Genomic DNA, 22,863 nt, shown 5'->3' with positions numbered 1-22,863 from the left:
TCAAAGAAACCAATGCCTTTCACTGCTTCAATAATAAAAGAAAAAACCAAACCCATAAAAACTCTTAACAATCTCTTCTAGTGAGAATGCTGTAAACCTAAACTGTCCCTTTTTAGTGAAGCTGTTTTTCCTACCATGTGGGGATACATTCTTTGGAATCTAAATGGGTCTGGGACACAGTTAATTGAGATATTGAAACCAGGTAGCAGCTAATACAAAGAAAATCGCTGCATCTCTCTCTGTCTGTCTGTCTGCCTCCTTGCACAAGCACATAAAAATCTCCTATGCCCCAATGCCCTAACACCAACACTAGATACTTAAATACATTTTAATGGGAGCCAGATGCCAGAGTCATCCTAAGATTAAGGGTTCACTTCCTAGTATGGATTTAAAACATATCCAGTTAAAAAAAAAAATCGGTCTTTGCTAATGGCACTTCTGCAATAGCTTTTCAAGTCACATAAACCCAGAAAGTGGGTTCATCCCAAAGAAAATATGGCTGTAGCAAATGATTTTAGAACTCAACGCACAATTTTACAGTTAAAAAATGATCAGGACCACAGCTCACCATAAAATACCAGAGCAAACAACTGAAATTATTTACTTCTAAAGAGACTTAATGTGGCTTCCCTAGAGAAGGGTAAACATGGTCAACTAATAAATGAGCATAAGGAACTGGATGGGAGGGATGTAGGAAACACATTTGAGTCCGAGCTCTAACATTTACCAGTTTCATAACAGTTAGCAAAGTGACAACCTCATCTGCAAAATGGGGATCGTTATAATTTGCTGTTCCCTTAATAGCGTTGTTGTAAGGGAAGGCTTCAGAAACTATAAACACAAACTGTTGCCATTACGACCTTGAATGCTGTCCAGCTCATATTTAAAATCTAGAATGTGATTCACTTTTGTTTTGTTTTGTTTCTGTGAGGCAATGAGGGTTAAGTGACTTGCCCAGGGTCACACAGCTAGTAAGTGTCAAGTGTCTAAGGCCAGATTTGAACTCACGTCCTCCTGAATCCAGGGCTGGTGCTTTATCTACTTCACCACCTAGCTGCCCCGTGATTCACTTTTAATGATAGGAGGACACAACCAAAATAAAACCTTGGAAGGATAGGCCTGACAGAGGAAAGTCATGTGAAACTTGCTTTCAGTCTTCTTATTCAGCATCAGGACAGAGGCTGTTCCCAGGGGTGGCTATAGCATGTGGATTATTTCATTCTCATGCTACTTATACAACTGTTTTACACAGAGTTGCTGACTGAAACAACTACTCTAATGCAGTCTTTAGTCTAAGACCTTTTCATAAAGGGTTGCTAGTCCAGAAAAATGAATACCAGATCTTCTCCTGATCTTTGTTTTTGTTTTGTTTTTTGGTGGTGGGGGGAAATGTGTACGGGGGCCACTCGGAGTTAGCACTCTTCTCATATTTTTAAACCAAGGAAGCTGGAATTGTTAACACTGTCTCTGATGAAAATTTTAAAACCTCTGGAGCTGATAAATCTCAATTGAGAGATTATCTCATTTCTCCTGGCTTGTATTCCCAATGAACCCTAAATGTTGTCACTTGTTGTCTAGAAACTTAAACAAGTAATAATGAATCTCCTCAATCATGTTTTTCCTTTACCGGGCTTACATTACTGACAAAGAATGTTAGGAATAACTATTTCATAAAGCCTTCACTCATAAAGAATTAGGTGCTGTATTTCCCCAAAATTTTCCTAGTAGAAGTATCTGTCAAGAAATAAATGAGGTTCCTATAAGCCTGGTAAGTACCCTAGATTCCTACTAATCTGAGCTAGACACATATCATTCAATTATTGAATGAGATCACTTCAATTTAAATCTAGTACAAGTCAGGATAGAACATTCTGATGGGATATGTTTGGGGTACAAAGAACAAGGGGCACCTGAATGCCAATAATGGAATCCTTAGTAGTATAAGATTTAGAGTTTAAAAAGAATGTTTCAGAGATCATCTAGTCTATTCCCTCATTTCACAGATGGGAAAATCTGAAGCCCAGAGAGATTAAATTACTTGTCTGAGGTTATACTATACAGGGAGTAAGCCTTCTAACTCCAAATCTTGTGCTTTCTAAAATCGACTACACTTTGTCCTGACTTTAAAAGAATGAGAGATAATTAGCCTAATTAATTTTAAACAGGATATCAAGAAGATCTTAGAGTTAGTGAAAGTGAAGTGGTGTTTCATTATAATTCCTTTCTGTTTCCTCTGCTACCACTCAGGTCTAGAATTCCACTACTTCTCAAACGGACAGCTGCAATTAGCCTCCAAATGATCATTCTAGCCTGTTGGGCTCTTTCTCCTCTAATTCATCCTACATACAAACGTCTGACAAACCAATCTTTCCAAAGCACATCTTTAATCATGTCATTCCCTTGTTCAAAAAGCTACGGAATTAAGTCTAAATGCCTCAAACTGGCCTTCCACGCTCCTCCATAGCTTTTGAACCTTTCATTAATCGGCTTGCATCCTATATGCAAACACCCACGCTATAAACAAAGCTTAGTCAAACAACTTGCTATCCTGCTTATGAAGTAAGTACTGGATCTACTTCCGGAAGGTGTTCAGCTTTTACATTCTTCTCATGCTTCTCCCTCTGCCTAGAGAGTCCTTCTCCCTCACCCCTCATATGCTCCTGCTGAAATCCTATGCATGTTCCAAATGCCAGCTTAAATACAATGTTCTCCAAGAAATCTTTCCTGATCCTCACCAATGTGACTTCTCCCTCATCTGAGGCTGGGTGGTACAGTGGGTAGAGTGCCAGGCCTGGCAGTCAGGAAGACCCAAGTTTGGATCATGATTCTTAATACTTAATAGACATGCCACCCTTGGGCAAGTCACTTAACTTTTCTCATCTTCAATTGTTTCATTTCTAAAGTGGGGATAATATTAGCACCAACTTCCCAGGATTGTTGTAAGGATCAAAAGAGGTAATATGTGAAAAGTGCTTTGCAACCTTTAAAGACTATATAAATGTTAGCTATTATTATTTTTATTATCATCACTTGAGAAGCATATATAAAGTGGCTGGAGAGAGGGAAAGAAATTGGAACTGCATTTAAAAAAAAATTTAAATAAATTAAGAAAAAAAGGAGCACATATAGTTGAAAGGGTACTGTAATCAGTACTAATTTACTAAATATCTACTAAGTCCTGACTATGGGAGATGCTAGATATTGGGATTATGAAGATAAGAATGAACTCTATCTCAAAAATTCACATTTTCCTAAGGAGTTCACATCATACTTAGCCAGAATGCCTGTGTCTACGTGCTGCTTTTGGAAGTTACTAGCTGTATGACCTTAGCTAATTCACTCAGGTGCCTTGAATCCCCGTTTCCTGTAAAAAAAAGTGAATGATCATAAACCTCCAAGCCTTGTAAGGATCAAAAGAGAGAACATGAAAGCGGTCTGTGAACTGTAGTACTGTACTTCTCATTCCACACTCTGGGAGGCAGCAACGTCTAAGGTGTGGGTCAGCAAAGTTAAGGCTTGTGCTATCAGAAGGAGGACTAAAATTTACTTTTAAAATTTAAAGTAAATGTTATTTTTGTGGGAAAATTTTGGTTAAAAAAACCCAAATATTTGTAGATGTTAAAGCTCAATATTATAAAATACTCTGATTTCTTAAAGTTATAATATGTAATAGGCAAGGGAGTATATTCATGTAATCTTTTTTAATGAAGTTGTATGTATAAGTTCAAACAAGCCACAGTAAAAGTCTAATTTCATTATACATTTAGGAAATAATCACTTCATCCAACAGGAGTCAGGGCTAAACACTATGAGAATCTTGTTAAGCAAAGTATGACTTTGCTTCTCAAAAGCACTTCTCAAAAGGGGATTTGCATTAAATACAAAAATATGACTAATAACAATTTGTTAAAAATCCATAATGGCAAACTTCTTGTTTTAAACAAAACAACTTAAATAACTGGAGTTATGGTGCCAGAAATATCTGTCACATATTTGGGAAATGATGTGATTTCAACTGCTTCGTAATTTCATTTAAATGTGCTTTGTCTGGCTTTTAAAATTAAAACACATTATAATTTTGATGCAACTGAAAATTATTCTGGAATAATAAAGGTCTAAATAATTGAATTTAAAATACAGTAGACATTTAAGCATGGAACAACTTCCTGAAACATGAACACACACACACACACACACACACTAACAGGTGTGTATGTATGAATGAATGTATGTATATGTACATATTAAAAAGTTAGAGGTGGGGGGCACCTAAGTGGTGCAGTGGATAAAGCACGGGAATTGGATTCAGGAGGACCTGAGTTCAAATCTGACCTCAGACACTTGATACTTACTAGCTGTGTGACCCTGGGCAAGTCACTTAACCTTCACTGCCTGGCCCCCCCCAACCCCCCCCCAAAAAAAGTTAGGGGGAAGTTAGAGAGTCCTCACTAGTGATTTAAATAAAATTCACTATGGCTATCAACGATAAAAGAGCAAGGAATGCAGTTGGCACACCTATGGTACAAACAGAAAAGAAAAAAAAGGACACTAAAGAGAGAAAAAGGAAGAGAGAAAATGGAGGGTAGGAAAAAAGGAAATAGAAAGGGAAGGAAAAGAAATGAGTTTAAATATCTTGGGAGCAAATAAATTTAAATCAATTAATCAATAAGCACTTATTAAGCACCTACTATATGCCAGGCATTGTGCTAAGTGCTGAGTATTTTTTTTTTAAAAGGCAAAAGATAGTCCCAGCCTTCAAGGAGTTCACAATGTAATGGAGGAGACAAAATGCAAAACACAAATACACAGACATACAAAGACATAAACATGCAAGCTAAATACAAGATGAGTAGGAAATAATAGAGGGAAGGCACTAGATTTAAGAGAAGTTAGGAGACTCTTCCTGCAAAAGATTGGATTTTAGTTTGACTTAAAGTAAGTAGTCAGAAAGGTAGAGGGAAAACATTTCAGATATGAGAGAGAGCTAGCGAAAATGCCTGGAGCCAAGAGATGGAATGTTCATGAAATGGCCAGGAGGCCTGTGTCACTGGATTGAAGAGAATGTGGTAGATAGTAAGATGTAAGAAGACTGGAAAGGAGGGGGCTGGGTTATGAAGGGCTTTGAAGGTCAAACAGAAGATTTTGTATTTGATCCTTGAAGCAACGGGAAGCCACTGTGGTTTACTGAGTAGGAGAGTGACATGGTTGGGCCTGAGCTTTAATAAAATCACTTTAGTGGCTGAATGGAAAATGGATTGGAATGGGGAGGGACTTCTAAGGCTGACAGACCCACCAGCAGGCTGTCTTGATAATCCAATTGTGAGATGAGGAGGAGCTACGTTATAGTGGCAGCAGTGTCAGAGGCGAGAGGGCTTGTATTTAAGAAATGTAGATGTGAAATAAAATAGGGCTTGACAAGAATTTGCATGGGAGTGAAAGATAGTGATGACAACTCCTAGGTTGCAAGCCTGAGGGACTGGGAAGATAGTACTGGTTTCTACAGTAAGAGGGAAGGAAGGAAGAAAGGCAGAAGGGTTAAGGGAAAGGCAATGAGTTCTGTTTTGGACATGATTCGTTTCAGATGTTTGTTAACTGGACATCCAGTCTGAGATGTCTGAAAGGCAGCTGGAGATGAGAGACTGGCAGTCGGCAGAGAAGCTGGGGCAGGAAAGATAGATTTGAAAATCATCAGCACAGAGATGGTTATTAAATCCATAGGAAATGATGAGGTCACCAAGTGAAGTACTAGAGAGGGAGAAGAGAAGAAGACTCAGGGGGCAGAACCCTGAAGGACACCTATGGTTAGAGGCAGAACGTGACCTGGATGAGGATCCAGCAAAGGAGACTGACAAGGAGTGGTCAGATAGGTAGAAGGAGAATCAGGAGAGAGCCGTGTCTTGAAAACCTAGAGAAAATAGAGTATTAAAGAGAAGGTGATCAGTAGTGTCAAAAGCTGCAGAGAGGTCAAGGAGAATAAGGGTTGACTCATTCGTGACTTCAAAGAAAGTAGTTTCAGTGGAATAATAAGACCGAAAGCCAGATTGTAAGGGGTTAAGAAGAGGGCGAGAGGAAAATGGAAGTACCTATTGCAGATGGCTTTTTTGTGGAATCTGACCATAAAAGGTAGAAGAGATCTAGGATGATAATGGGAACAGAAGGATCAAGTGAGGGTTTCAAAGAGCTGAGATAAAAGATCCTATTCCTGGACTATCAGGTGTGACCTTGGAAAGTCAGAATCCTGGGGAAATGACTGCTCAAACTACAGTATATGACTGTGATGGAACATTATTGGACTCTGACAAATGATAAAAGTGAAGGACTCATAGAAATTTGGGAAGACCTGTTTGAAATAATGTTCTTTGCATTTTCACTTTAAAAATTTGAGGGTTTTTAAAATTAAGTGTTCAATTTACAAATGCCTAGGTAATTCTACCAGAATGACAGAACAACTTTTAAAAATTTTGTAACAAATTACACAGAGCACCTCAGGATCACCAGACGTAAACCTGAATTAGAGAGAAACATGGCATAGTGGATATCAAGATGACCTGGAAGTTAGGAAGACCTCGGTTCAAGTCTGACATGTGACTAATACTGGTTGTGTGATCTCCAGGGCAAATCATTTAACTGTAGCCCTCTAGGCATCACAGCTACACTGGGAGAGGGAGTTTCCCATATCAATGAAATCACAGGTTCAGTCACAATCTTTATCTCTGTGAATTATATTTGTGTTTCTTCTGTACCTGAGATGGGGTATTCAAAATGACATGTTTCATCATCAGTGACCTGATTGTTCACATTTTTCTCTTATTTTTAGGTGGTTTTTTTCTTTATTTTACCTACTTATCCATAATTGGCCATTGATATAAAAATGTAGAGTAGATTTTTTTTAATACTAAGAGAATAATAAGTGTAGTTCATTTTAAGTCAAGCGGAAGGATCTTGCTATGTATTCTTTTCTGACATTTTAATTTTTTTTTTCCCTCCCCAGAATTCCTTAGACTGCTTCATAGAATCCCAGGGGACTGTGGAAGACAGTTTCATAAACACCATATAAGCCAACTTCCTCATTTTATAAATGAGAAAACTGAGGTTCAGAAGTTAAGTGATTTACTTAAGTTGATAGAAATAATTAGTAGTAGAAAGAACCTATTTCTCCTCACTCCCAGGGTCAGTGTTCTTTCCTCTTTAATAAGCCAAGAGGCTTTGGATATGTACCAAAGACAACTTCTTCCCCACACTACTATGAGAAAATGAATGCAAAATGGCACTAAGAATAATCAAAATAATTCAACTGCAGGTAAAATGAAAGAATATCACCTTCTAGGGTTTTCCAGAACTAAAGCATGTTAATGGTACAGATACAGAAGGCAGCATGGTATATTGTATAGTTGAGTTTCCAAGCCAGGAAGAGCTGGATTAAAATTCCACCCTATCTTTACTGGATGTGTAGTTCCTGGCAAATCACTTAACCTCTTGGTGGGCTAATCTGCAGAAAGAGAGTCAACTTGTATTTAGAGGAGGAGTTTCCTCACTTGTGAGGGCCCCATATTCAATAAATCACTGGTCCAGTTCCTGTCCCAAATGATATGGATGGCACTTGCAGCCAAAGCAGTTACCAGCTAACGGCAGCTGAATATCTAGAGTCACTTTTCCACTGTGAGATGCCATCTTTCAGATGTGTTGCATTTCTAATTTGCTCCTGAAAATGCTCTCAGTGAATCTTAGGTAACAGAGTAATGATGAAAAAAATGTCTTGGGTGTCTAGCCCGGTATTTTTTATTGGGTTGGACATCCTGTGGCTTTGTGGATAATTCTGTAATCAACTATGTTTCAGGAAAACTACACTTACTTCAACAGTTCCAGGGTTTTGTGATCCAGGGATAGCCGAGGGTTTCCAGTCAGGTCTAGTTCTTGTAGCTTTGAAGGCAGGTTTTCAGGTAATGTGACTTCACTTAGCTCATTACAGCTCAGGTCCACACACTGAAGGAACAAGAGGAAACAGTAAAGAAAGGGGGAGAATTTGGAAATGGTCCAGCTCTGTCACAAGGTCCTACCCTTTTCTGGTTAATTAGGTCATGGGTAAGACCATTCAGTGCTAAAAGAGGCTGAATCTGGAAAGATCAGACAGTTTGGTTACTGTTCTGCCATAAATCCATAAGCAGCCTTTAAATTAATTGCAATTAAATTAAATGCAATGTAAATGCTTTTTTTTGTACTCCATCCTCAGATCACAGAATCACAAATGTTGCTACACTCTTCATTCCTTCTTCTTTTTGTTGTTGTTTTTAATTAAATATCAGCAGAAATATTCTGAAGACAGTGGATTCTCTACTGCCCATACAATCTCTGCAGCTGTTTTGGTCACAGAGGTTGTGGTTACAAGTAAAAAACTATCAAAATAAAACTTATAAAAGACTTTGTACTTAAAGGAAATATTCAAAATGAGGGAACTATCCATTTATAAAATGAAAGGGCATGCTTCCCAAAAAGCTACATTAAATAATTGGCTCAGTGAAATACAGCAGATAAAACTATTACCTAGACTTGCTATTTAATGCGTAACACTAAATTTGACTTGTAAACATGAAGCCATATTGAATAGGGTATGAATGTTGTCACATCAATGGAAAATTATCTAGATGACAGAGAAAGCAAGGATATGAAGTAGGCTAAAATGTACCAAACTGAAAAGATAACCAATAAGTAGCCACCATTCTCTAATTATATTTTGTCTAGCTTTGGGGAACATCTTAGTTAACATCAATGAAAAAGGGGTAAAGAGAAAATTAAGATTCTGAATAATGTAAAAATACTAAGAAATCTAAAGCAGGTTAAAACTATGGACAAAACCTTTTGTTTAAAATTCCCTTTGTGGGGCAGCTAAGTAGCACAGTGGATAAAGCACTGGCCCTGGATTCGAGAGGACCTGAGTTCAAATCTGACCTCAGACACTTGACACTAGCTGTCTGACCCAGAGCAAGTCACTTAACCCTCAATGCCCCAACAAAACAACAACAACTACACTTATAATAGTTTTTTTGTCTGCTATGTTTTGCACGACCGCACATGTATAACTTATTTTGAATTGCTTGAGTTCTTAAGGGAGGGATTGGGAGGAATGATGAGAATTTAGAACACAAAGTTTTAAAAATCGATGTTACAATTTGTTTTTACATGTAAGGTGGGGAAAATTCTAAATTAATTAATTGATTAATTAAAATTCCCTTTTAAAAGACATACAATTATGGATAAGAAATCTGGGCAAAGGTGAAAAGCAACACTTTTGGGTACCATTATCTTCCACTTCATACAATAATATATGCATAAGAGTGAAATAATTCTCTTCTATACCCCCAAAAAACCAGTGGTGGTAGATGACTGATTAAAAAAAAAATCCAAATTTCTTAGTTTGGCATTCAAGGCTTTCCATGCTCTGCTCCCCATTCCCATCTAGCTTCTCAGCCTTATCACTCACTATTTACCATCTTCCTCTCAGCAAATTGGTCCGTTTACTGCTTACAAAATAATCTCTATGCTTTTGTTCACCTGATTCCCAATACCAAGAAAGTCCTTCTCCTATCATTCATGGCCTGTTTTGGACCAGGATAAAACTAGGGAGCCTTGAGTTAACTCCATGATCCCAGAACACTAACTTCAGTTGTGAGTCAGGACAACATGGGCAGACTTGAAACAGTTTGATTAACTTTGTATCCAGGTGAGATCCAACGGTGAATCCTGTGGCAAGGAGACTAGAGGAAGTTTTGAGACACTGGTAGAGAGCTCCTGAGATCCCAGTGAATCTTCCTGCCCGTAGTTTTTACTTGCTTTCACTCTCCTGGCCTACGTTTTTCTTGGGAGGTTGCTGGATGTTTTTATTAAAGGGATTGTTCCAAGCGACCCATTGCAATAGGGAACCACAACTAGAACAGGCCCAAGTCATATCACCTCCTAAGGAAGAAGCCTTCCTTGAGCTCCTCAGCAGCAACTTACTCATCTATGCTTTCACAGTACTGCATTTGGACGTTTCCTAAGACACCATTGTGCCTTATATAACTAAGTTGTTTGTGTGCATAGCTATCTCCCCTAATGGAGACAGCATGTGACAATGGAAAATATCTTGGACACGGTGTTAGAATTCTGTTACTGACTTTTGCTAGCTATTAGTATTATTGTGGACAAATTCCTAAAACATAGTGCTTTAAGGTTAGCAAAGTCCTTTATATACATTTTCATTTGATTCTCAATAATACTGTAGGACCATGGTGTCAAACTCAAATAGAAATGGATCTCTGTAGGCCACACATTGGCTTAGAAAAATCACAAATTAACATTATTTATGTTGTATTTTTATTTTGTTAAGCATTTTCCATTTATATTTTAATTTGGTTCTGTAAGCCACACTAGAGAGTTCTGTTTTAGTCTACCACCTTTACCTTAAGCATCATCCTGCAGTACTGTCCTTTTATTTGGGGGAGTGGGGCAGATGAAGGAAATGAGGCTCATAAAGGTTAAGTCAATGCAGCACAGAGGGAGGATTTACATATAGTACTCTTCTGATTCAAGGTCCAATGCTCTTTTCCCTATGTCTAGCACTGTGTTTTACTCATAAAAGCAGTCAATGAATACTTGTGGAGTTGAATGAGTGTGAATACAATGAAACTGAGTCAGTATATAGCAGTATATACTGTATATAGCAGTATAAATGAAAAAACAAATCTCAAAAGATGAGGGACTAGGGGCAGCTAAGTGGCACAGTGGATAGAGCACTGGCCCTGGAGTCAGGAGGACCTGAGTTCAAATCCAGTCTCAGACACTTGACACTTACTAGCTGTGTGACCCTGGGCAAGTCACTTAACCCCAATTGCCTCACTAAAAAAAAAAGATGAGGGACTAAATATTTCTTACTTGAAACTGGAAAGATTACAATGATCAAGGAAAGCATAGGCAAATTTGGTTAGCTTAGTATAAACAATGGTTGTCAGGAATGAATTTGGAGACCTGTGACAGGAGCAAAATGATAAAATATATTAAAATGAAATAGTTGAAAAGATATATGTGTGTGTATAAGTATACACAGACACATGCATAAGCATCTACAGAAGAGAAATAAAAACCCTAAAAATCTTACCTCTGGCACTAAAAAAAAAAAAAACCATTTAATATTAAGAAAAAAACAAACGATGATAAGCTCAAAGTTGTGCTGGGCAACTTATAAAAATACCTTTTCTGGGAATGAAGCCATTTCAGTAAACACAAAATTTAGCTGGTAGGCAGCCGAGTGAGTGTCTACTTAAAATGATCAGTTCAAACATTTACTCTAGGTATGGCCATTCTGCATCTTAGTTTCTTCAATGGTCAAAATCAGGATGATATTCTTGGCACCATCTACCGTAGAACTCCCAAAGACAATGCTCTGCAATGTGTAAAGTTCTAAATCAACATGAATTCTTATTATTCCTATTACTTTTGTGTATTTTAAGGGAGCTCTGTTTGGTTTATTCCACTCGCAAACGGCACAGAGACTCAGGCACCTCTCTGGGTATAGTGACTCAAAGCTCCCTGATGGCAGAGAAAGGTTTTATCTTATACTCACAGAATCAGTTTTGGAGCTAAAACTTCGTTTTACAAATGAAGAAACTGAGTACCACCAGATAGGCTTAGGGGACTTGCCTAAAGTCACCCAGTATATTAGTGGTAGGCTTTTCACCATGTCCTACAGTACTTTACACAGATGGGCTCAGTAAATAATTACTTGTGGCTGATATTGACAGTTTACAGAGAATGCTTTCAGAGTAGTACCCTGTTATTATTTCTGCCTATGATACTTAGAATTATAGGATCCTAGATTTAGAGCTGCCCAGGGTCATAGAGGTTATCTAGCCCAATCCCTTCAATTTGCGAATGAGAAAACTGAGCCCCGGAAAGTTGAAACGACTTGACCCAGGTCATACAACTAGTAAATGGCAACACTGAGAATCAAGTCCAAGCTTCCTGACTTTCAATCCAGCCTTCTTTCCATTACATAACACTGCTTCATTGTATTGAGATTTCTTTAAAATAGAAACAGTTTTTAAAAAGAAACATGGTTTAGGAAGTATCTAATGTTGAATTTGGATGAATCTTGGCTAGCAAAGAAAACCTGTCTTCCCTTCCCCCAGCCCTGCCCAATAACAAGCTGCAACCCCACCCTATGATACGTTTGCCAATAATTAACTTTCTATAAAACAAACTTCTGGCAGGAATGCCAAAACCAAAATAACCCAACCCCCACAAAAGGAAGATTATTCGTGGTTGTGAAATGATTCATGGTTCAGATCAAAACTTACCCCTGCTAACTCTTAATATGCTTAGATAATGGCATTGTATTAATTAATATGAACTCAAGCTACCTATGCTTCAGTAGAATATTTCAAAGAAACGGTCGTGTATAATTTATCACTTAAAACCATACCATAAGAGCTGTAATATTTCACTTTGTTCTGATGTGTTTTCCTGGTGTTAGAAATCTTTGTTTACAGGATAATTTCTTCTAGACACACAGACACACACGCACCCTTCCCCCCCAAAATTGTCACAAAGCTTCATACCGTTTAGGGTACTAATGTATCTGCCTAGGATTTAATCCATCACAAAATCTCATATGAAAATTTTAAATTCCTTCATTTCTTCCAGACATTTTTTATATATGGCTGTCTATCATTGCAGTGGCTCATGTATGATACTGTCATCCCGAATTTACCTTCTGATGCAATTTCTTTCCACTGCTAGGACAATCCTTATTCTATATGACCAAGCTGTGATTCAGAGCAGAACAAATTTTGGGGCTAGAGGTCATTAATTTTTTACTTTGAATTCAGAAGAAACAAATCCCCATATGGAATTTTTTCCTTGTAGGAACCCCTGCTTTTGGCAAAAAGAAACAAGTAAATAGTCAACATAGGAAAGGAAGAACATGAAAGGCAGATATGAGGAAGGCACACATTCCAGGCACGGGGTCAGTCAGCAGGAATATAGAGAGGTGAGAATAACATACCAAGTTCTGGGAATAGTTAGCAGTTCAGTGTGAACAGAAGCATAGAATGCATGGAACTGAGTAATAAAAAGGAGAACTGGAAAGACAAGTGACAAGATCACAGCTTAAGTATTTGAAGAGACCTGAAATGTTATCCAGTCTAATTTTACAGGGAAGGAAACTGAGGCCCTAGTAAGTAGTTAACTCAAGACTTAAACCCAGATCTTCTGGCTAATAATAATGATAATAGGGGCACCTAGGTGGCGCAGTGAATAGAGCACTGGCCCTGGATTCAGGAGGACCTGAGTTCAAATCCAACCTCAGAAAGGAATGACAACAGATTGATCAGATAAGGGAATTTCAGAGTTCATAACCATAAAAGTAGAACGGTTGTGGGGGATGGCAAGACCAAGAATATGACTATCTCTGTGAGTAGTTGAAGAGGGGTGGAGGAGTAGATCTTGGGAAATGAGCAAGTTGAGAAACTGGGAGGTAAGTGTTTGAAAGAGGAGAGACGTGTATGTGTGTGTGTGTATCTGTATCTGCATATGTACACATATGTATATCTATGTGTGTGCGCGTGCACGCACACACACATACACACACACACACACTCGGGATTAAGGGCAAGAAGGCAAGACAGCTGACAAGTTATCATCCCACCTTTGTTTAAAAGAACCCCTGAAAGGGGAAGCCACCACCTCTTTATGAAACTCATTCCAATTTTGGACAGCTCTGTTTGTTACAAAGTCTTTTCCTCCACAAATCTATGTCTCTTTACAATTTCTACCCTTTGCTTACTAGTTCTGCTTTGTGGGACCAAGTAGAAGAGAGCAAATCCCTTTCCATTCCACACGACAGTCCTTCACATGTATGAAGGTAACTATCACACTGGGCAGCTAGGAAGAGCAGCAGATAGCAAGAGCAGGGCTTCTTAAACTTTCCCACTCACAACCCCTTTTTGCCCAAGAAATGTCTAGGTGATGTCAAGTATATAGGTAAATTAAAATAGGTATACATAAACTTTTACTGTTGCCAATTTTTTTGTGATCCCCACATTGAGCTTAAACTCTGTTTCATGATCCCATATGGAATCGGTTAACTGAATGTGGGGTTATGTATATCTATTTTATATACTTATATACCCGAAGTAACCTAAAAATTTCTTGGGCAAAAAAAGGTTGTGAGTGAAAAAAGTTTAAGAAGCCCTGAGTTAAAGCACTGGGGCTTAGAATCAAGAAGACTCACCTTCATGAATTCACATTCAGCATCAGACACTTACTATCTGTGTGACCCTGGGCAAGTCACTTAACCCTGTTTACCTCAGTTTCCTCATCTGTAAAATGACCTGGAGAAGGAAATGGCAAACCACTCCAGTATCTTTGCCAAGAAAACCCCTAAACAGAGTCACAAAGAGTCAGACATGACTGAAATGATCACAATCCCCCTAAGGCTCTCTTACTCAGGCTAAATGTCATGAATTGCTTCAACTAATCTTCATATGGCCCTTTACCACTCTAGCTCACCCTTCTTGGAGCACAATTTAGGACAACCTAACACGGGACACTCAGAACAGAACACAATTCCTCAGATTTGGTCTTACCAGTTATAGTGGGACTGTCATTTCCCTGGTCTCTCAAAGTTACTTAATACAATATTAGCTTTTCTGGCTCTTGTAGCAAAACCACTGACTCACAAGGCAAAAAGGTAAAGTTCTATTTTTCTGTCAATACTCCTGTATGATTATTAAAAATATAAATTAATCTTAATTTGCACGAATGTCATGATGCACATTTCCTTTATACCATTCTCTTCAATGAAGCTTTAAAGACAAGCTCCTAGTTAAGATAATTGCAGTAAAAAATCTATACTATTGAGTAATCAAAATGAAGTTGCTGATGAACACATTACAGTAGACTTTTCACTTTCTGAAAGGCCCAGCTTTAGGACTGCTTCAGGTAGTGAATTCACCTGGTAAGCTAACAAGACTTGCTTTTTAAAAATTCTACTCACACATCATCTTTCAACAACACATCTATAGAAACTGAGGCATGGACAGAATTGCTTGGGACCAGATTTACTAACCTGTCATCTCATTAGCAGAACTTGCTCCCTTGTCATTTAGGAATTTGGGTTCTTATTTTATAAAAGTATACATACTAAATGCAGGCCCATCACTTCAAGTATGTTGAATCAATTAGTGCCATCTACCGCAACTATTTTTAATCACATTTAGCACATGACATGCAGGAAATCCATAAAAGACTTTTGAAGCAACCACTTGACTCGTAGATTAGATTAGGGGAGGGAGAATGCAGCTCAAGATTTTTGGTCCTAAAGTCTTCCTGTGAAGAGGCGGGGAGCACGGTGGCTGGAGATTAGCCAGAGACGAGCGACTTCCCCATTGCATCCTACTCCTTCTGCAAGAAATTTTCTTTTTGGACTGGACCTGAGCTTCCACAGATTTCAGGAATGCCTGGCGAGGAAAACTCTTTCCACCACAGATGCAAACTAGCAAGTATAGTGTACAACTTATAATTTTAGAAAAGCTCAATGATCTGCCCAGGGTTCCACAATCAGCAGGTGTCAGAGAGGGGACTTGAGGTTAGCCTTCCTCGGATGTCTGGGACCAGTTCTCTAGCTCCTATGTCACACTGCCTCTCTGACATAGAATTAGTGCTTTCCATTTGGCAAAGTGCTTGTATTATCTCATTGGAGCCTCCTGACAGCCTTGTAAAGCAATTACTTCACCTATTAAGTTGGTCTAGTTCTATGATTTCATCAGTGTAGGCAGGTGCCCAGTGAGGAAAACACTCTCTCTCCCTTCAGTGCAGACTGGCAACTGTCCATCAACTTCTAGTCTTAGGGAATTGCCTGGGGAACTAAGAGGTTATTTGCTTGGACCAGGGTCACAGAGCAAGTTATGTGCCAGTGGCAGGCCTTAAGCCCAGTTCTTCCTGCCAGTGAGGATAGCTCTCTCTTCAATATGCCATGTGGCTTCTCACAGACAGTACTTTCCTTTTGAATTACAGATGTGTTAAGTGAGTGACTTGACCACAGTCATAGAATTAATTAGTAAGTATCAGAGGTGATATTTAAACCCAAATCTTCCAGGCTCTATCTATAATACTCTAACTCTAATGCTTTGTGACAAGCTGGGGGTACATTTCTATTTCATTTTGTACACTATGAATTCCAAACCAACTTGACCAATAGCTATTCTTCCATCTCCTCCTATAAGGATTTGGGGGACAAGGAGATTTTTATAATCCTTCAGGAAGAATAGAGATTTGGAGGTCAGGAATGCTTCATTTCATATGCATTACCAGCCCCCACCATAGGGCCCTGCACACATTAGATTAATGTCTGTGGCATTCAATTCATTTGGAACAGCATCTCCAATGGAAATGACTCTCTGTACATCTGTCTCTGAACTTTCTTTCCTTTAAGGGGCAGCTCAAACACTCTGTGCCTCTCATTTGTCCCTATCACAATGCCTAGCACATGTATTGTGATTTCCCATCAAATTAAGTACCTTATTAGACTAAGTTCCCTGAGGACAAAACCCTAATTTTTCATTCCAGTTGCAAAATGTCTTGCACATGGCAAGCACCTGATATAGGTAAATACCAGTTTGTATTGTACTGAAGTGCAGACAGAGCATTGGACTTAGGAGTCTGGGGATGGGGATATCAATGTAACCTCAGGCAGTTACTAGTTAGGCAAATGTGGCAAGTTATTCAACCCTTCAGAGCCTCAGTTTCCTCATCTGCAAATCAGGTATACCTATCTCACAGGTATGTTATGAGGAAGTCTTTTTCAAACCTTTAAGAGCTTACAGAAATGTGAAATTGTTGTGTTGTCAGTTATTGACTTAGCTAAGTCCTTAGTGAAAGTCATACCTTGATTGATCTGCAATCCTCATGAGGGAAACTCCCACAAAAGGGACCTCTCCTCACCTCTTCTATCACCCTATTTCCCATGAATTAACACCTTTTCCGCCCAGCCCATTTTTCCATGTCCTTTGTCTGTGTGTTTATGACTGAGATCTCCTGTTTCATCCTACTTCAGAGAAAAAACAAAAGGTGCTCAGTTCTAAATGACCTTCAGCTTCCTCCAGCCACTGTTCCCAAGAGGGAAGTACAGCCCAAGTAGAGAACTCGATCCTTTCTTCCCTGGCTACACCCCCAGATTCTGAACTTGGGCCCCTCCCAGAGATGGGTATGTTCCCTTACAGAGAACAGGGAGTAGCTTAGAGTAACAGAAGAATCAGAAAGAGAAGTTTCTCATGAGGAGCTTAAACATTTTAAACAGTACTACCAAATCCTGTAATTAAATAATAAAGCCAGAGACACTGTGTTTTGAAAGATTAGTTACTAATGTGCTCTTTAAGTTTAAACAGGAGATTCTGGCTACTATACAAACCATACATTTCTTTCAGTTGCCTAAACTACACTTATAACCCCAGCAGGACTAGGACACGTTAGTATTCTGGCAGCAGTAATTAAGAATCATGGTACAGGAAAGCCTGAATTCTGCTATAAAAGCAGTAGTTCAAATAGCATAGTTGCCAGGGAATCACTGGTGACTGCAAATCTTTTCTTTTTTTTTAAAGCACAGACCTTGGCACAGTTCTGTTATCCATGGCTACTCATCTGCTAAGTGTAATTCCTGGACAAAACAACTATCAGGACAAGTCTTAAGCAGAAATGTAAAGCCAGACCAGTTTTCCCTTTCATACAGTAAATGACTGAGTTCTAATTATAATACAGGGAGTACCCTTGCTTTCAGAACTTTCCAAAGGGAACTGAGCACAGAGGTGAACCCACTATTCCCTGAGACTACAGCTGTGCTGCTCTGCAAGGGTCAGTGGAGGGGGGAAAGAAGGACGGAATTGCCAAGGCTCTGTGAGAAGAGGTGAGCTAGACTGAACTATGGAGGCCAAAGGTCCTATTGACCTCAAGATTACAGTTCATTTGGAAAGTTTTGAAAGAAGTGGGTTTTGTTTTGTGGGGGTGGGGGGGGGAATGACAACTCCTACTGACTTGCCCCTAATCTTAATCAACAAATTCATGCTTGGTCATCACTTTTAGGGGATCACTCACTGGATGTATTGAAATGGAAAAAGGCTTTAGGCTGCATTTTAATCTTTTCAAAGAGAGTGGATAAGTTGATGTTTTAGGGCTCATATGTATACAGGGCTAGTTTTTCCATATCTGTCTTTTTTTAAAAAAGATCGACACAATGTATGAAAACGAGTTAGGGGGCCTTTCCTTAAACTATAAAGGCAACTAGGTGGCACAGTGGACAGAAAGATAGAAACACTGGGTCTAGAGTTGGGAAGATCAAATGCAGCTTTGGATACTAGCTGTGTAACGCTGGGCAAGTCACTTAACCTTTGTGTGCCTTAGTTTCCTCCACTGTAAGATTGGGGAGGGGAGGTGGAGGGGCCAATAACAGCACCTCCCTCACAGGGTTGATCACAGGATCAAATGAGAGAATATTTGTAAAGTACTTACTTAGCACAGAGTAGGCACTAAATGGGGTAGCTAAGAGGCACAGTGTCTAGTTATCTTCCTGGGTTCAAATCTGACCTCAGTCACTGTGTGACTCTGGGCAAGTCACTTAACCCTCATCTGAAAAATGAGCTGGAGAAATAAATAAATAGCAAATCACTCTACTCTTTTTTGCCAAGAAAACCCCAAACGGAAACTCAAAGAGTCAAACACAACTGAACAATAACAAGATACTTAATAAATACTTATTCTCTTTCCTTCCATAGTCAACATTCATGGCTTTTAGTCTTGCTAATAACACAGCTATAAAAATTCACTTTCCTCCTTCATCTTGACTGTGGGGAATGGTTTAGAGATCCTAGAAAATGACATTACATTCTTGTTCATCTTTCCTTTTCCTAACCCATCTAACCTTCTGTAATTGAAATGGCCAAATTAAATATTGTTTAATAATACCCTGCTTAAGGCAACACCATATTTTCCAACACTTCCTAAAGGAGTTATCTGACCTGAATCTGGGTTTTGTAACAGCAATAATATTTTAATCAAAGCTGTATTATCTCAACTTAGGATCAATTTTTCTTACAATTTAAAAAAACCCAGGTTTTTGAGCGTAGTTTACAACGCAATTTTTCATAAGAAAATTTACTATTTGAAAAGGAGCTCCTTGAGACTCAGGACCTGAATGTGCTTGTACTTGTTACTTTAAAAGCCTCTTCTGGTTAAAAGAACAGTTATTACAAAAAGAAATTTAGATTTAAAAAAAACCAAAACGATTCAATTAGTCACTTTTTCATCTGTGAAATGAAGAGTGGGGAATAGACAACTTTTTAGGTTTCTTCCAGCTCTGCGTCTACGATCATAGGTAGCATAATTTGAAATGAAATAGGAAAAACCAGAAAGCCCATAATGGGGAAGGCGGGGAGAAATCCAAAGAGGACAAGAGGCTGGGAGAGATGTGAAACGAGGAGAAAGCAAAAGGAACCTATTTACACATAATCAGGTTTCATGTTTTTCTAGATATAGTCACATCCAGAAAAACTGTAAATGTTTACTGGATGTATTTTCTAAGTGCTTAAAAAAATAGCCTTTATTTATTAAAATATAAACAAAAAGCAACTGCAGCTATGATGTTAAAGGTCAGCCAAGGTAACAGTGTCCAGAAAACAGGTTAATCTTGAAACTTCCTTTTCACTTCCGTGTTTGGTGTCCCCTTAGGCAGCCCATAAATACCAGTGTAACAATCACTCTAAGACACCTAGCTTGACAGTGAGGTGGAATGATGGACAGCTAGAGAACCCCTGGAAAGCTTAGTTGTCAGCCTCCTTCCTGTGTCAGAGGGAAAACCATTTGCCACAAGCCTGCTTCCTGGGCTTTGCCAAGTCTGGCCCAAGCACAGTTGTCTCATGTCAAAGCTTGTACTGATTGGTCATCTTATATCTAGTGAATTTTTAAAGGTGAATTTTTAAAGTTTCCTAAGGGACTTTGTACAAATGCTGTAATGATATATATATTTTAAAAGTCAGTGTGATTAATCTCTACTATACAGATCTTTTTATGGGGAAATCTCCCCCCATCATCCCTCCACCCCCCCCTAAGAAATCACACATTGTAGAACAAATATTTACATAATTAAACTGGGAATATTCTTGAAACAGATAAGCAAAGTAGGCTTTGAAAAGTCACAGCCAACCTAGAGAAGTGTTGAGAAATTGCAACTCCCTTCCCCCTTTGCAGAGATAGGGGACTGTGGAGGTAGATTACTGCCTATGCAGTCTGATGTCATTGTTCCCATCTGCTTTTCCTTACCTCTTTCTCATTTAAATCTTTGCGATAAGGATAGCTTAGTAGCCAGAGAGTAGAGAATGATATAATTGAGATATAAAAATAAATTATGTTAATAGAAATATTTAAATAAATATTTGAGCCACAGACACAATTCCTCTGGGTCTCAGTTTCTTCATCTATAAAATGGAATGGGGTAGTAAGTAGGGAGAGGAGGGCTGACCAGATGTCATCAAGATCTCTATCAGCTCTAAATCTATGGTCCCTTTCCCAGGAAAGGATCTCAGGCCAAGTCACAAAATTTCTGAGTGCCTCTGTCGCCTTTTCTACAAGAGAGGCATGATACTTGCCCTATAAAACTCACAAGGCTTCTATAAAGATAAAAGTAAAGAAAGGAGAGAACTTTGAAAGGCTAAAAATTCTCCATGAATGCTGTGCACAGGATCGTACGTACATACACTAGGTGATTAAAAAGTTTTTGCTGCTTTTGGACAAATAAGGTAACCCTAATATTTTGAGGTGCAGATAGTACAAGCTTCTGAAGTAGGAATTTTAGTATAGGTAAGTTAAAAACGGAATAAGAGTGAATTTCATAGCTGGAAGGGATTATTACCTAGGACGACTGTCTTATTTTAAAGACAAAGGAAAATGAAGGCCTGAGAGGTAAAGTCATATGAAGCTGGGAATCAAAATCAGTTCTCTACAGCATTATTGCTTAATTTTCTGTCCCTCTGTGACTGAGGGTCACCCTTAGAATGGTACATACTTCTGGCTTTTCAAATACTTTTGTATCTACCATCTTACTTGATTTTTATAACAACCCTAAGGCTTTATGAAGAGCCTCCTGTGTGAAAGGCATCACATTCCCAGAGAAGTCATCTCTAATCCCAGTTTTCAAATGAAGACCTAGAGCACTTGGTTACATAATTTGCCCATCATCAACAAAGCTAGTTAACAGAAGAGCCAGAATTTAAACCAGTTCTCCCAACTTTTAATCCGGTGCTCTTTCCATATTCCCTACAACCATAGAGAGCAATGAATACAGGTATTCTTCATGCACAGTAAATCAGAATAGCAAAATTTCAAATATACATAATGCGTGAATGAAGAAACCAACTCATTTTTCATAACTTGGAATCTATCATTTAAGGTAGCAGAAGATATACCTTGATTTCTGTTAGCTGCATGACTTCAGGAAAGACTTCAATGCAGTTAGAATGGGCGATCACAGTATGCATCCGCCTACAGTTCATGATAGTGGTTGGAATGGCTTTCAGTTTGTTCCCACTGATATCGATTTCCTCTAGCTCCTCCAGTTTGGCCATTTTACTATGAAGGTGAAAATCATGGGAATAAGGGAAGAGAGAGAAATCATATAACAATTGTGGAAGAAGGGAAAATATCATTTTCCTATCTGTGTACTCTTTCCCTTGTTGAGATCCCATGGATTCAATTATATATCTACACAGATGACTCCCAAATACCTATACAGATAACCCCATTCACTCTCTGGAACTCCAGTCCTCAACCACATTTCCACCTGGAAGTCCCAAGACCATATCAAACTCAGCATGTTCAAGACATAAACAATCATCTTTTCCCCTAACCCCTCCCCACCCTTCCCCAACCCACCCCCTACCCCAGCTTAAATGTTCCTTTTTCTATTGAGGCTACCACTATCATTCTGGTGACCTGGGTCCTAATAGCTATTCTTGACTCCTTCCTCTTTTGCATCCTTAAATCCAATCGCTTGCCCAAGAATTGTCAGCCCTACCTCCACAATGTATCTCACACATGTTCCTTTCTCTCTAAAATTAGAACTGATGGAAGGAGAACATAGACTGATGAAACTGATTCTTGAAGAACAGAGGTTACTGAGTGGGTTAAGCCTCTAAACCTAGAAAACTTCACTAAGAGAAAAGATGTGCATTTGTCCTGCATGGCTCAGAAATTCACTAGTATGAGGACAGAGGGATGGACTGGATGATGCTATGATCCTTCATGTCTTTATTCCATGAGCGTATGATTATATGATTTTAGTTTAAGATAGTATTTCTATTAGATAAGTAAGGGAATTGGGGTAGAATGTGAAAAAAGTATCATGGTCATCAATACTTAATGGTTGGAAATACCATGAACAATATAACATATAACTCAAACTTAAAATGGATAGAGCATCTTCAATGGTAGTAGAACACAGAAGACCCGGCACAATGTTAATTGTGGTACAATCTAAATACTGCAATTAAATACAGCACAATACGTTAAGACCCAAAGGATGTTTCGTTAATTATGTGGGTGTGTGCAAGGTCCAAATTTGTTTAATGAGTATATCCCAATAAAAAGGTACGAGAGTAAAACCATACATACAGGATTAAGTAAGTATGCATACTTAAAACTAAAGAAAATGTTAATACAATATGGCTGCATTTAAATGCAAGAGAGTCATAAATATCAAAGCTGTACTTCTACTAGCAATCACAAATTATTTGAACTGTGACAAATAAGGTAGTTTCTCTAAATGGATTAAACACCATACCATGCCTT

The 22,863-nt window shown here is 38.6% G+C and overlaps 1 protein-coding gene across 1 annotated transcript in view; it reads right to left on the bottom strand.

Moving 5' to 3' along the window:
* PHLPP1 (PH domain and leucine rich repeat protein phosphatase 1) overlaps window positions 1-22,863 on the bottom strand; it is a 295,223-nt gene that overhangs the window by 21,264 nt on the left and 251,096 nt on the right. The window contains exons 12-13 of the mRNA XM_043975799.1: window positions 21,483-21,645; window positions 7,853-7,983 (exon numbers count right to left, since the gene is read on the bottom strand). Coding sequence (XP_043831734.1) covers window positions 7,853-7,983; window positions 21,483-21,645 — 294 coding nt within the window. The remainder of the gene's footprint in view (window positions 1-7,852; window positions 7,984-21,482; window positions 21,646-22,863) is intronic.

The sequence above is a fragment of the Dromiciops gliroides genome, chromosome 1 (assembly GCF_019393635.1).
Source record: "Dromiciops gliroides isolate mDroGli1 chromosome 1, mDroGli1.pri, whole genome shotgun sequence".
Taxonomy (NCBI): Eukaryota; Metazoa; Chordata; class Mammalia; order Microbiotheria; family Microbiotheriidae; genus Dromiciops; species Dromiciops gliroides.
This window is presented reverse-complemented; position numbering and strand designations above follow the sequence as displayed.